The 12,908-nt window shown below is 30.6% G+C and overlaps 2 protein-coding genes across 3 annotated transcripts; one reads left to right on the plus strand and one right to left on the minus strand.

Annotated features, from left to right (window-relative positions):
* Positions 1-992: 992 nt before the first annotated feature.
* LOC111700608 (ras-related protein Rab-21) lies at positions 993-6,178 on the plus strand. The gene is made up of 9 exons (XM_023471579.1): positions 993-1,059; positions 2,343-2,405; positions 2,818-2,913; positions 3,203-3,234; positions 4,098-4,175; positions 4,873-4,930; positions 5,093-5,192; positions 5,736-5,810; positions 6,165-6,178. The coding sequence occupies exons 2-9, from the start codon at positions 2,382-2,384 to the stop codon at positions 6,176-6,178; spliced, it is 477 nt and encodes a 158-aa protein (XP_023327347.1). The 5' UTR covers positions 993-1,059; positions 2,343-2,381.
* Positions 6,179-6,302: 124 nt separating this feature from the next.
* Positions 6,303-12,858, minus strand: LOC111700613 (uncharacterized). Of its 2 annotated transcripts, none has more exons than XM_023471586.1 (4): positions 12,144-12,858; positions 9,260-9,389; positions 8,578-8,754; positions 6,303-6,796 (listed from the first exon to the last, which is right to left on the minus strand). In XM_023471586.1, exons 2-4 carry the CDS (start codon positions 9,370-9,372, stop codon positions 6,580-6,582), a joined length of 507 nt encoding a protein of 168 aa, XP_023327354.1. In that variant the 5' UTR covers positions 9,373-9,389; positions 12,144-12,858; the 3' UTR covers positions 6,303-6,579. The 2 variants fall into 2 exon arrangements, with proteins under 2 accessions (XP_023327354.1, XP_023327353.1); XM_023471585.1 differs by lacking the exon at positions 12,144-12,858 and adding an exon at positions 10,790-11,317.
* Between the last annotated feature and the right edge of the window lie 50 nt (positions 12,859-12,908).

The raw sequence follows: 12,908 nt of genomic DNA on the forward strand, positions 1-12,908 counted from the left end.
TGGGAAGGGATGGGAAGGGTGGGGGTATGTTGGCAAGATGTAACTAATTTAAAAGTTTTTTTAAGATCCCTTGTAATTGCAACTCCTTATATGGAAGAGTGGGAACAATTACATCTATTTATCCTTAACCATGGGCGTCAAACACCTAAACTTGGTGTACACTATACAATATTATACACCTTCACCTACAATAGTGGTCATTCTAACTCACAGAGTATACAAGAAAACAGAGCCGTGCTAAATACAGTTCACAAAGTATGAAATACAACTGAGCTCACAGTGTATAGAAGAAAATAGGTCTTTGGTCATTTCACGGAGTATAGAGCTATTTAGCTATAACAGTTTAGTGTATCTTTCTAACTTTTCCACCGTGTATGCTCTGTCCAATATTCAATCCTCCAAACCTTATCACCCTGACTGAGGTAGATTTGCGCAACATTCAATCCTCCAAACCTTCCAAACCTTATCACCTTGACTGAGGTAGATTTGCGCAAAGATCCAACCTTTCCTCCTCGACAGAAAGTTTATAGTATAAAGTAAGTGTCCATGTAATCCATGTTACTATGGGTTTAGCACACATTAATACAATAAATTATCCGGGTTTTCATGGAGTCTTGATTTAGTGGTCTAAGTTTTGAATTCAAATACTTTAACACAGCTGCAGTTCTAGAGAACAAGATTCAAAGACTTTAACACAGCTGCAGTTCTATAGAGCATGATTCAAATACTTTAACACAGCTGCAGTTCTAGAGAACAAGATTCAAATACTTTAACACAGCTGCAGTTCTAGAGAACAAGATTCAAATACTTTAACACAGCTGCAGTTCAAGAGAACAAGATTCAAATACTTTAACACAGCTGCAGTTAAAAATTCAAAAATTTCTCATTAATAGAAAAAAATACAGTTTAATTATAATCTCTCATAATATTAACTGTTACGTAAATTGTCCTAGTTCCTCCCTTTTTCTAAACCACAAATTTTTATCAGTTTTCGACTGCAGTTTGATCTGAACACACTAAGATCAATATAAAATAATAAAAAAAAAAAAATCTTACAGGGTGAGTTGGTATAAATTGAACGGGTAAATAGGAGGTCCCATAGTAAAATTATTGGTGTTTTTTATAACTTCGATCCAATGTTCCTGTGTTGAGAATTCCAAATAAACCTTTCTCCAAAGAAAGTGATTAATCACTGTTGAACATAAAGTGGGTTATCCTGACTCTTAATTTTTTTCGTAAAACACTTTCTGCGCGCGCAGAAACTACTGAGTTTCGAATTTCAAATTATTATGTGTAATGCGATAACTTTGAATTCTAAGAATTTTAACAACGACATTCTCATGCCTCGCCCTCCTCGGAGCCGGTTAAACCAATGTCAATTTAAATTTTTAACTGCAATGTTGTTACATCGCAAAAAGTTGTATTATGGGGGTAGGCGATCAAATCAATACAATGAAGACGACTTTCGATTTACATTTTTATTTATATCAAGCTTTTAAACAGCATGGATACACATAAACATGGAAACAATAAGAAGCTGTCGATTAAAAAAGTTTATCTTTGATTACTTGTAAACTTGTAATTCAAAAAAAGCTTGTAAACAATTAAAACTTAAATACAAAAGTCGTCTTCATTGTATTGATATATTTGCTTACCACTGTAGCTTATAATTAACTTATTTATTAAGTAAACTGGGTCTGTGAACACTGCACAATGCTGTGTTTCATGTTCATTATACTACTGTAAACTGGATCTGTGAACACTGCACAATGCTGTGTTTTATGTTTATTATACTACTGTAAACTAGATCTGTGAACACTGCACAATGCTGTGTTTCATGTTCATTATACTACTGTAAGCTAGATCTGTGAACACTGCACAATGCTGGGTTTCATGTTTATTATACGACTGTAAACTAGATCTGTGAACACTGCACAATGCTGTGTTTCATGTTTATTGTACTACTGTAAACTAGATCTGTGAACACTGCACAATGCTGTGTTTCATGTTCATTATACTACTGTAAACTAAATCTGTGAACACTGCACAATGCTGTGTTTCATAACTAAATATGTGAACACTGCACAATGCTGCGTTTCATGTTCATTATACTACTGTAAACTAGATCTGTGAACACTGCACAATGCTGTGTTTCATGTTCATTATACTACTGTAAACTAGATCTGTGAACACTGCACAATGCTGTGTTAAATGTTTATTATACTACTGTAAAATCACAATCTTTCTATTCCACCGTTTAATAGGTCTCACTGTTTGTATAGAATTCAAATATACGTATTTTTAAGTCTTTATAATTATTGAAAATAATTCACATGTTTCAGATGTGAAGTGTATTCAGTGTACATGTGAATATTCAAGCAATGGCGGATTCGGCTACCTTTAAAGTAAAGTATATGTAGTATATTGTACATAAAAATGAATTTATAAAGGAATTGTTAATATATTATAAAGTACTCATAATACCCCCATTTAAGTCAATTTCAGGACTCACAGATATTTCTGATGCCAAGAATGATCAAAACTTTCAGCAAAAATTTCCATCGCGTTTTTACAGTATTTCTATGAAGCTGAAAGATTCCTATGTACGTGACTTCTCTTTTATTGACAGATTTTTGAACTGTCAAACAATCCCTTTACTTTAAAGATGATTCAGCTGTATATAGATCATATCAAGAGTTTATAAGGAATATGATTCCATTAGAATATAGACTTTCAAATCACTTAGCTCCCCCTTCAGAAAAAAATATTAAGATGTTACGGTTTATTTTTTAATAATTCTGCATCCTCTGTATGCAGGTGGTTCTCCTGGGAGAGGGTTGTGTGGGTAAGACCTCCTGTGTCCTCCGCTATGTGGAGGACGAATTTAATAAGAAACATCTCACAACTCTTCAGGCTAGAGATGGGCGTGTTTGTTTTTTAATTAGGTTTTTAACGACCCATATCGTTTCTTTTTTTCTGGCGTTCAGAAACAAAATTTATTTATTTCTTTTCAGAATTATCGTTTATTTACAATCAATTTGGTTCGTTCGCTCAATTAAATAGTTCGTTAGGTGAGAGCGTGATCTTTCAGCAAAACCGTTTGTTCAATAAAGACGAGAATAATTTTTTAAAATTTGTTTTAAAAATCGTTTATTTTTAAATATTTGGTTCGTTGACTAAACAATGGCCAACTCTGCTGCAGGCATCTTTCCTTCGGAAAACAATAATAGTTCAGTGAGTATTTTATATTTACTTGTACTGAATATATTTATTTTATCATACAATCCGTTACACTGTATTTTAATATTTTATATTTACTTGTACTGAATATATTTATTTTATCATACAATCCGTTACACTGTATTGAAAGTAAAACTTTAGTCTTTTTTCTTGCATTTGTTGTTTCCAACAAATTTCCTACATTTTTCTTTTTTGTCAAATAATTTTTACATCACTTAAAGATTATTTTCGAGGGAAAATACAAAACTTTTTGTCCGGTCATTTTAAATAGTTTAAATAGTTTAATTAAATATTTTAATAAGCCTTCTCTGTCATTTTCTTGTGAATAATTGCATTTGTTTAGAAATATCTAATTTTTCTAATAATTGCAAATGTTTATTTGAGTTTTTCCCTTTTGAAATATTCTAAAGTCTATTTTAATCAAGGTTGTTTCTGAAAGTTGATTAATCTTGATGCGCTCCAAGTACGGAAAATGTCGTCTCCTAAGTAATGGACAGTGAAGTTTTAGAGATGAGCTACGGAAACTAGAGAACTAGAGAGCGTATTCTCAGAAAAAAACTGAAATTCCAGATTTATTTTGTAACATTAATGTTAACTGTTAAACAAACATTTTTTTCTGTTTTTATTGGAGAACATAATGTTTTTTTCATATTCATTCTTACGTATAGGTAAATCATTTTTGTGCAATTTAAGTTCAAAATCCCTCCTTGCTCCTCCCAAGGGGTGAGCAAAAAAATTGTTCACTTCGCGCATAAAAGTTTCGCTCACCTTTTATAAATTCCTGTATCTGCCCCTGACTTAGGTGACGACATTTCTGTACATTGGAGCGCAGTCTTGATTTGAATTCATGTTGCTAGAAAGAAGACGATATTCTTAAATATCTGGGATACAGCGGGACAGGAGAGATTTCATGCGCTTGGTCCTATCTACTACAGGTGCAGGCTTACAGTGTGCCCCACTAAACATGACAATATAAAGAAGACCTGAGTGTAATATTACAGTGATAACCAGAAAACAATGGAATAGGAAGACCAAATAAAAGCAATATTTAAGTGTATTTAATTTTGTTTCAAAGACAAAGTTTTATGCTAGACACTTATTAAACCACTAATTTAGTGAAATGGGTCTGTTAACACTGCACAATTTGACTTGATTAGATAAGTCCTATTTCAGAGTTTTTACAAATAGCATTTATTGGATTATTTATGAACCTTATATTCCAGAGTTTTTACAAATAGCATTTATTGGATCATTTATGAACCTTATATTCCAGAGTTATTACAAATAGCATTTATTGGATCATTTATGAACCTTATATTTCAGAGTTTTTACTAAGCAAATAGCATATATTGGATCATTTATGAACCTTATATTCCAGAGTTTTTCAGTTATCACTGTAACATGATTTTTAATTTCAAATTAATTTAATCTATATAATAAAGCTCTTCGAGCTCATGTATATATATATTTTTATGTCAGCTATAGCTGGATTTAATTGACTGATATTTTTTAAGGAAAGGTACTCTAAATGGGTAACATTGGCTTAAAAAAATACGAAATTTTTCTTTTTAAATTGCAATTTTTTTTAATTCCACTGGCAACACCGGGCACTTCAGCAGTATTTGTGTTCAGGGATGCGAATGGCGCTGTCCTAGTGTATGACATCACAGATGAAGACAGCTTTCAAAAGGAATCCAAATAGAATCTAATAATTTTTTTTGTTAAATCGTTTTTTTATGTTTTTTTTTTTAATCGGAAAGCGAAATCTCGAATTCATTTTACAATGTATCTACTTAATTACAGCTCACGTGTGGAAAAATGTTAAATAGAGAAAGATCATATTTGTCTCCAGGTTCAGAGTTGGGTTCGTGAACTGAAGAAGATGCTGGGAGATGAGATTAGTATTGTTATTGTTGGAAACAAGACAGATCTAGTGAATAAACGAGTTATCAGTGAGTTTAACTTAAAGACTGTTGACGCAATTTCAAGTTACACTAAAGAAAATTGTCAGAATTGAGCACGCTTCAAAACGAATATTTTTTCTCTCAGATAAATATTTACAAATATCTTTTTAAATGAACTTACGTCTACATGTCCCTTTAGGTTTTTGGTTTTCCTTGATTTCACTTTTTCTCAATTCTCTAGTTTTCCTAGATTTTCTTTTTTCTCAATTCTCTAGTTTTCCTTGATTTTCTTCTTTCTCAATTCTCTAGTTTTCCTATATTTTCTTCTTTCTCAATTCTCTAGTTTTCCTTGATTTTCTTCTTTCTCAATTCTCTAGTTTTCCTAGATTTTCTTCTTACTCAATTCTCTAGTTTTCCTTGATTTTCTTCTTTCTCAATTCTCTGGTTCTTCTACTTAACTTCTAATCTTTTTCTATTTCTTTTTACAGTTTTTTTCTTTTAACATGTATTTTCTACTTTCCTCATTTTCCTTTATTCTTTTTTATTGACTTTCTAAACTCCGTTTTCAAATTAACAAACAGTCCCTTTAAGAACGAGAGGATGCAGAAAGCTACGCGGCAAGTGTCGGAGCTCAACATTATCTAACGTCAGCTAAACTTAATAGAGGTCAGCTCATTTTATTATTAATATTGCTATTATTATTATTATTATTATCATCACAAATATCTGATTATTTTTACATTTTTAAACAACTTTGAAATTAGAAATGTCAAAACATTGGTCTGATGGTTCAATTAAAAAAATTTAAATGTTCAAAATTCATCAAAAAAACTGCACACTGATTATTTGGCATGAAAGTGATGATATATTTAGGAGTGCTCAAACCAAGAATCAAAATAATATAACTATCATTGATGATACACACACTGGTCGCAGATCAGGCTGCTGCAACTAATATAAAGGAGGAGAGAAGCGGGATGTTGAAATTTATATATCCGATGTAACAATATTGTAAAAAAGGAGAAAAAGCTTAAGTAAATAAAACAGAGAGAGAAGAAAGGTTACGCCTTTGTCATTGCGTTGTTAAACTGTTACAGCGTAATTGTACTGTAAAGAAATTATGATAATTGATCAAAAATAGCAATAGTTAAAAGCTAAAAATCAGCCAAATCTCCAAACCAGATAAATATGAACTTATTAATAATCAGCTGATATTATAAATTTTTACTGACTGTCTGATCTCAAACTTAGACGATAAGCTATAACAGATTTTAAGTGTAAAATTTATTTGTACTATGTTTTTTATCATTAAAACTTATTATAAATGTAATTAGATTCTTGAAAAACTGTAATCAACAAATTATAATTTTTAAGATTATGCTTATTTGTCTCAAAAAAAGATAAAAATTTTCAAAATTTTAATTTTGTAAGTTTTTTATGCGTCCATAATAAACAGATTTTCACTAATCTTTCGCTCCCGCGGATTTTGAAACTGTAGAAGCAAAGATTCTTGATAAAGATGATGATAATGATGGAATTGTTGTTGATCTTGATGATATTGACGATGAGGTGGTAGATGTTGTTGATCACGACTTTGATATTGAAGTTCATGTGGCAAGGAATGGTCGTAAAAAGAACCGTAATTACTGTCCCTAAAACCAAAAAGTCAGACTTTATACATATATATATCTATAATTTTGTTTGTATATATATACTTTTATTTATATATGACTTGTCTGTTTCTATGTTTTTTGTTTGTATGAAAAAAACGCCAAAACGTTCGAAATTTTTTAATTGTTGGAAAGTCCTTTGTTAGAAGTGGAAAATCCGTGAAATATTTTATTGTTTTTATTAATTTGAAATGTACGCTTGACAAAGAACGGTGTACAGATAGATTATCAATGAAATAATACTTTACGGAAACAAAAGATAAAAATAAAGTTTGTCATCAACCTTTTGTTTTTCGCGAACCAAAAAACTCTGGAATAGTAAGTCGACTTTTACCCTCAAGTTATGACCTTTAAAAGTCTAATCAACATGACACACAGTAATTGTGCAATGTACACAGACCCATTTCACTTAATAAGTGATTTAATAACTTACTATTTAAGTCATTTGCTTTGTAACAGCATCAAATGCACTTCAGTATTGCTTTTGATGTCATCTATCTATTCTACAGTTTTTTGATTATCACTGTACTATCATGTATTCTATCTGCACCAACAAAAAAATTATACAGTAGCAAACAACATTTTTGAAAGAAGGAAATAGAAAAAATCAAAACTCATTCAGTAATTAACGATTAAAAAAAATAAAGTTTATAAGGGAAGGTCGATTTTAAATTTTTTTTCCAAACTTGCTGATATGGGTATCAAAAGATGCATCTTGAACCGTTGTATGTTTTACGTTGTACGTTTTTCGATAATTTAAACATTGTTTGATTAGGCTACAAAAAATTGCTTTTCTGATAATTTGACAAATATCTTTTAAAAAATACGATTTTTGTCTCTTAATATTTTACAAATTTAACGTTTCCGAACTTTTTTGAAGACGGATATTTAATACCCACATTGATTTATTTTGACGAATTTTTGTTCTGGTTTACGTTCAGTGATTTGATTTACACAAAAAATGCAAAAATCTGAATAATTGAAAATTAAGAAAAAAAAAATTTCAAAACATTTTTTCAAATGGTATCAATGAAAACTTTAAAACTGGGGCCAGATCAAAAAGGGTCACATATTTTCACCCTTTGATATAAGATAACTCTGATATAAGAAAACTATGATATAAGATAACTATGATATAAGATAACTTTTGATATATAACTATGATATCAGATAACTTTGATATAAGATAACTCTGATATAAGATAACTTTGATATAAGATGACTTTGATATAAGATAACTTTGCTATAAGATAACTCTGATATAAGATAACTATGATATAAGATAACTATGATATAAGATAACTTTAATATAAGATAACTCTGATATAAGATAACTATGATATAAGATAACTCTGATATAAGATAACTTTGATATAAGATAACTTTAATATAAGATAACTATGATATAAGATAACTTTAATATAAGATAACTCTGATATAAGATAACTATGATATAAGATAACTTTGATATAAGATAACTTTGATATAAGATAACTCTGATATAAGATAACTTTGATATAAGATAACTTTGATGTAAGATAAATATGATATAATATAACTCTGATTTAAGATAACTCTGAAATAAGATAACTTTGATATAAGATAACTCTGATATAATATAACTCTGATATAAGATAACTCTGATATAAGATAACTCTGATATAAGATAACTATGATATAGATAACTTTGATATAAGACAACTCTGATAAAGGATAACTCTGATATAAGATAACTATGATATAAGATAACTCTGATAAGTTACCTCTGTAGAAAATCTGTCTCTTTTTCAACCTCTTCCTCATCCTCCTCCCCCATCCTCCACAAATCCAACATTTCTTGCTCAGCCTCCAGCTTCTCCAGCAGTCTTCCCGCAGCCTCTGAAAGATTTTGGTCCTCCAAAACCTCCGATTTATGTTGTTCTGTCTCCCTCCCGTGAGATCTAAATAAAAAAAAATTTGTTATTGGAATCTTTAAAAATTTAGAACATCCAAATAATAGTCTTAGTTGCTCCAAGTTTCAAGTATTTTGATAAATTCTTTTTCATAATTAAATGCATATTTGCAAAACTATTTTTGATTTATGCCTTTTATAGGAACATTTAAAAATTGTATAAACATATTAACTTCTGCACTTCTCTCAGTTTGGCAAAAAGGGGTTTGCCCAATTCACAACGGTACCCTTGGTACCTTTATTTAATTAATAATGTGGAAGATATTGTCATTTTTTCTCTTAAAAATCTTCCAATTCTAATAAATCCTACACTGTTTTTGTGCAGAAGAAATGCGCAATTTAATAATAATTTTTGAAAATTATAATCATGGATATCTTATTGTTACTTGATCAGACAACGATATTAAGGGTTCCGTTGTAAATCGGGTATGCCACTACATTTGAAATCAAAATTACAGTTCCTTTCAGACAGCCTAACATATTTCCTTAATTACCTAGGTTTGTTGGATTCAAATTTTAATTTATTCTGGACATCATCACCATCCCTGATATCCAGGAAAGGCTGAGCATTGAAATTTCCGGACCCAGGTGTTGAACACAGAACCATACTCTTCAGTTATACAACTAGATAAGATAAGATAAGATAAAGTTTATTGCTAGAATACATGTATTTGTGTACAGAACGAGTTTACAATTACAAATTGATGATTATATTAACAGTACAAGTATATAGCAATTAGGTGGACTTTATAATTTTATATATTTTAATTTTATAACAGGGATAATATATACTTGTCTCCAGGCATACAACTATATAACAAGGGATAATATATACTTGTCTCCAGGTATACAACTATATAACAGGGATAATATATACTTGTCTCCAGGTATACAACTATATAACAGGGATAATATATTTGTCTCCAGGTATACAACTATATAACAAGGATAATATATTTGTCTCCAGGTATACAACTACATAACAGGGATAATATATTTGTCTCCAGGTATACAACTAAATAACAGGGATAATATATACTTGTCTCCAGGTATACAAATACACAGGGATAATATATTTGTCTCCAGGTATACAACTAAATAACAGGGATAATATATACTTGTCTCCAGGTATATAACTTCAAAGGGATACAATATACTTGTCTCCAGGTATACATATAAATAGGCATAATATATACTTTATAAAAAAAGGTGCCAAATATGTTTTGTTTTGAAAAATGGACTGTAAACATAATTTTTAGTAATTCTTCATTTGTTTAGTGGTGCATGTATCATTCACATTAACATGTTAACAGTATACGGTTGGTTAGATATCATGTTAACAGTATACGGTTGGTTAGATATCATGTTAACAGTATACGATTGGTTAGATATCATGTTAACAGTATACGGTTGGTTAGATATCGTGTTAACAGTATACGGTTGGTTAGATATCATGTTAACAGTATACGGTTGGTTAGATATCATGTTAACAGTATACGGTTGGTTAGATATCATGTTAACAGTATACGGTTGGTTAGATATCATGTTAACAGTATACGGTTGGTCAGATATCATGTTAAAAGTATATGGTTGGTCAGATAACATGTTCACAGTTTACCGAAATGTTCAGATAACATGTTAACAGTATACGGTTGGTCAGATAACATGTTAACAGTATACCGAAATGTTCAGATAACATGTTAGCAGTATACCGAAATGTTTAGATAACATGTTAATAGTATACTGAAATGTTCAGATAACACGAAACAGTATACCGTTGTTCATATAACATGTTAACAGTATACCGAAATGTTCAGATACCATGTTAACAGTATACCGAAATGTTCAGATAACATGTTAATAGTATACTGAAATGTTCAGATAACACGAAACAGTATACCGTTGTTCATATAACATGTTAATTCTGAGCATCCGAAAACCTTCCCTGGGGTTATAAAGAGAGACACTAAAAATTACATCGGCCGTCTTTTTCAGGTTTTAAAGGGAAAATCTAGTATAATTACTTTTCTGTGTGAACTAGAGAACTGTCTGGGCTGAACTGAGAGATTAAGAATTATAATCTAGACTTTGCTTTACTGCAGTTACTAGGCGGTGTTTTTGGAGGCTTGCACTGTTAAATTGAATCCATATGCTTCTGTAGATCTGTAGTAGGGGGCAAAAGGGCAATTGTATAACTGATAAACCAGGGGCAAAGCTTAAGCGATGCATAAATAGGCAAGTTCACATATTTATCGAGTTTAAAGGGATTGTTCACATATTTGGCCAAATATTTAATACCATTATTTCTAGAATGATCCGGACCGGGCCGTCTTTCAAGCAGCTAGAGTAAGATGTACAGTACACATACTGACTATATAAGGCAAAATGGGACGGTATACCAACGAAATCAGCCCCATCTAGGGAGATTCTAGTACTCGTAATACGTCGTTTTTGTTGTTGTATTTACCGATAAATATGTTGATCAAAATCAATTATGATCATGAAGGTCAAGAATGTAATGCAAGGAAAGTTAATTGCAGTTGCGTTTACTCTGCGTACAAATTGAAACCAGTTTTCTCTGGGCGGAATTTGTAAACAAGAACAGATGCCTCAGTGTTCGTTTAGTATCCGAGGAGGTTAAAAGCATTGAATTTTAATAATTTTGATAATTCACATTATAGTTTCCTATGACCAGAATATTTCATTGATAATTTATGTGAAAGATGGATCCCATGTCAGGCTTCGACATCCGTCTTGTGTTTACATTACCGCCCAGTGACAGTACACTGCAGTACAAAAGATGCGTACACCTCTGAAATATCTTTCCTTGCATTAAATCCTTGATGAAGGTTATGTTCAGACGTCCTGGGGACAAAACGAAATCCAATCCCAAACAAAATGAGTCAAACACTTTTTGGCCAAGTCATGCAAAATTCGCAATTTTCAGTTCTGGTATAATTTTTACGGAAAAATTGTTTTGTAATGGTTCTTAAGGTTTCAACTGAACAAGTATATTTAATACTTCAGAATATACTAAGAAGAAAGGAACTAGAGAATTTAAATAACTTTTCCTTAAAAATTAGACCGGAACTAAAAATTGCGAATTTTCTTGTCACAATTTTACGCATTTTCTGTGATTCTTTGATTCAGTCTTTAAAAATTTAAAATTTCGATAGAAATAATTTATATACACATTTTGCTTTTCTGAACTTTTAATTTTGAGAGAAAAAAGGTTCGCGGATTTACTTTTGGGTCATATTGGAGTAGCAAAAAAATTACAAATTTTCAAAAATTATTGAAAAAAACACCATACAGGAGAGTTGCACAAAAAAGGTACAATTTTGCACGGCGCCGCAAATCACACTTTTTTTTACTCACCCTGTAGATAGCTACTTTATAGAAACATCAAATACAAATAAGATTGTTAAATTTCACATTTCCACAGGTTTTTGGATTTCACTGTGAAACTTTTTCAGTTTTTTCAAAATTGTTCACCAGCTTTTTAGCCCAGTTTCTTTTTTTATTATTTGCATGTTTACATACTGCATGGAAAATGCATATAATCGGCCTAGTTCTCCTTGTTCACCCCTATATTATAGTTTAAACTACATGATATCATTCTATCTCTGTTGTTAGGGCAGAATTGAAAATCTATTTTAGAGAATTATCTAGAAGTAATGACAATAATGTTAATAAATATTTCTAAGACTTTATTCTAAGATTCAAAGGGTCATCAAAATTCGAATAGATTTTTGCATCAGAATAGTTTACAGTGCAATTATGGACCCTGGTTTAAAATCACGCATTCTTAAATTTTTCAACTTTATGTGCATATTGTTAAATATTATATACATAAAATGTTTTTAAAACTCTGTCTGAATAAGTTCATGTGTTCGCGGCTCAGCTCAGCTCATCGACCCTCTGCATTTTATAAATAAAAGATGTTCGATTATATAAGCAACGCAACTGGGAAGGACATATAATAAATGAATATTGCACATTTTTTGCTTGAAATCAATATATTAAAACACTAAGAGACTCAATAAAATAAACAGCTGAATGAAGACATTTGAAAATAAATTTAAAAAAAAAAATGTTTAATAGCAATTTTACATTTTTCGTTTTCATCTCGTTTTGAGCGAA

Source organism: Eurytemora carolleeae, unplaced genomic scaffold (genome assembly GCF_000591075.1).
Source record: "Eurytemora carolleeae unplaced genomic scaffold, Eaff_2.0 scaffold252, whole genome shotgun sequence".
NCBI lineage: Eukaryota > Metazoa > Arthropoda > Copepoda > Calanoida > Temoridae > Eurytemora > Eurytemora carolleeae.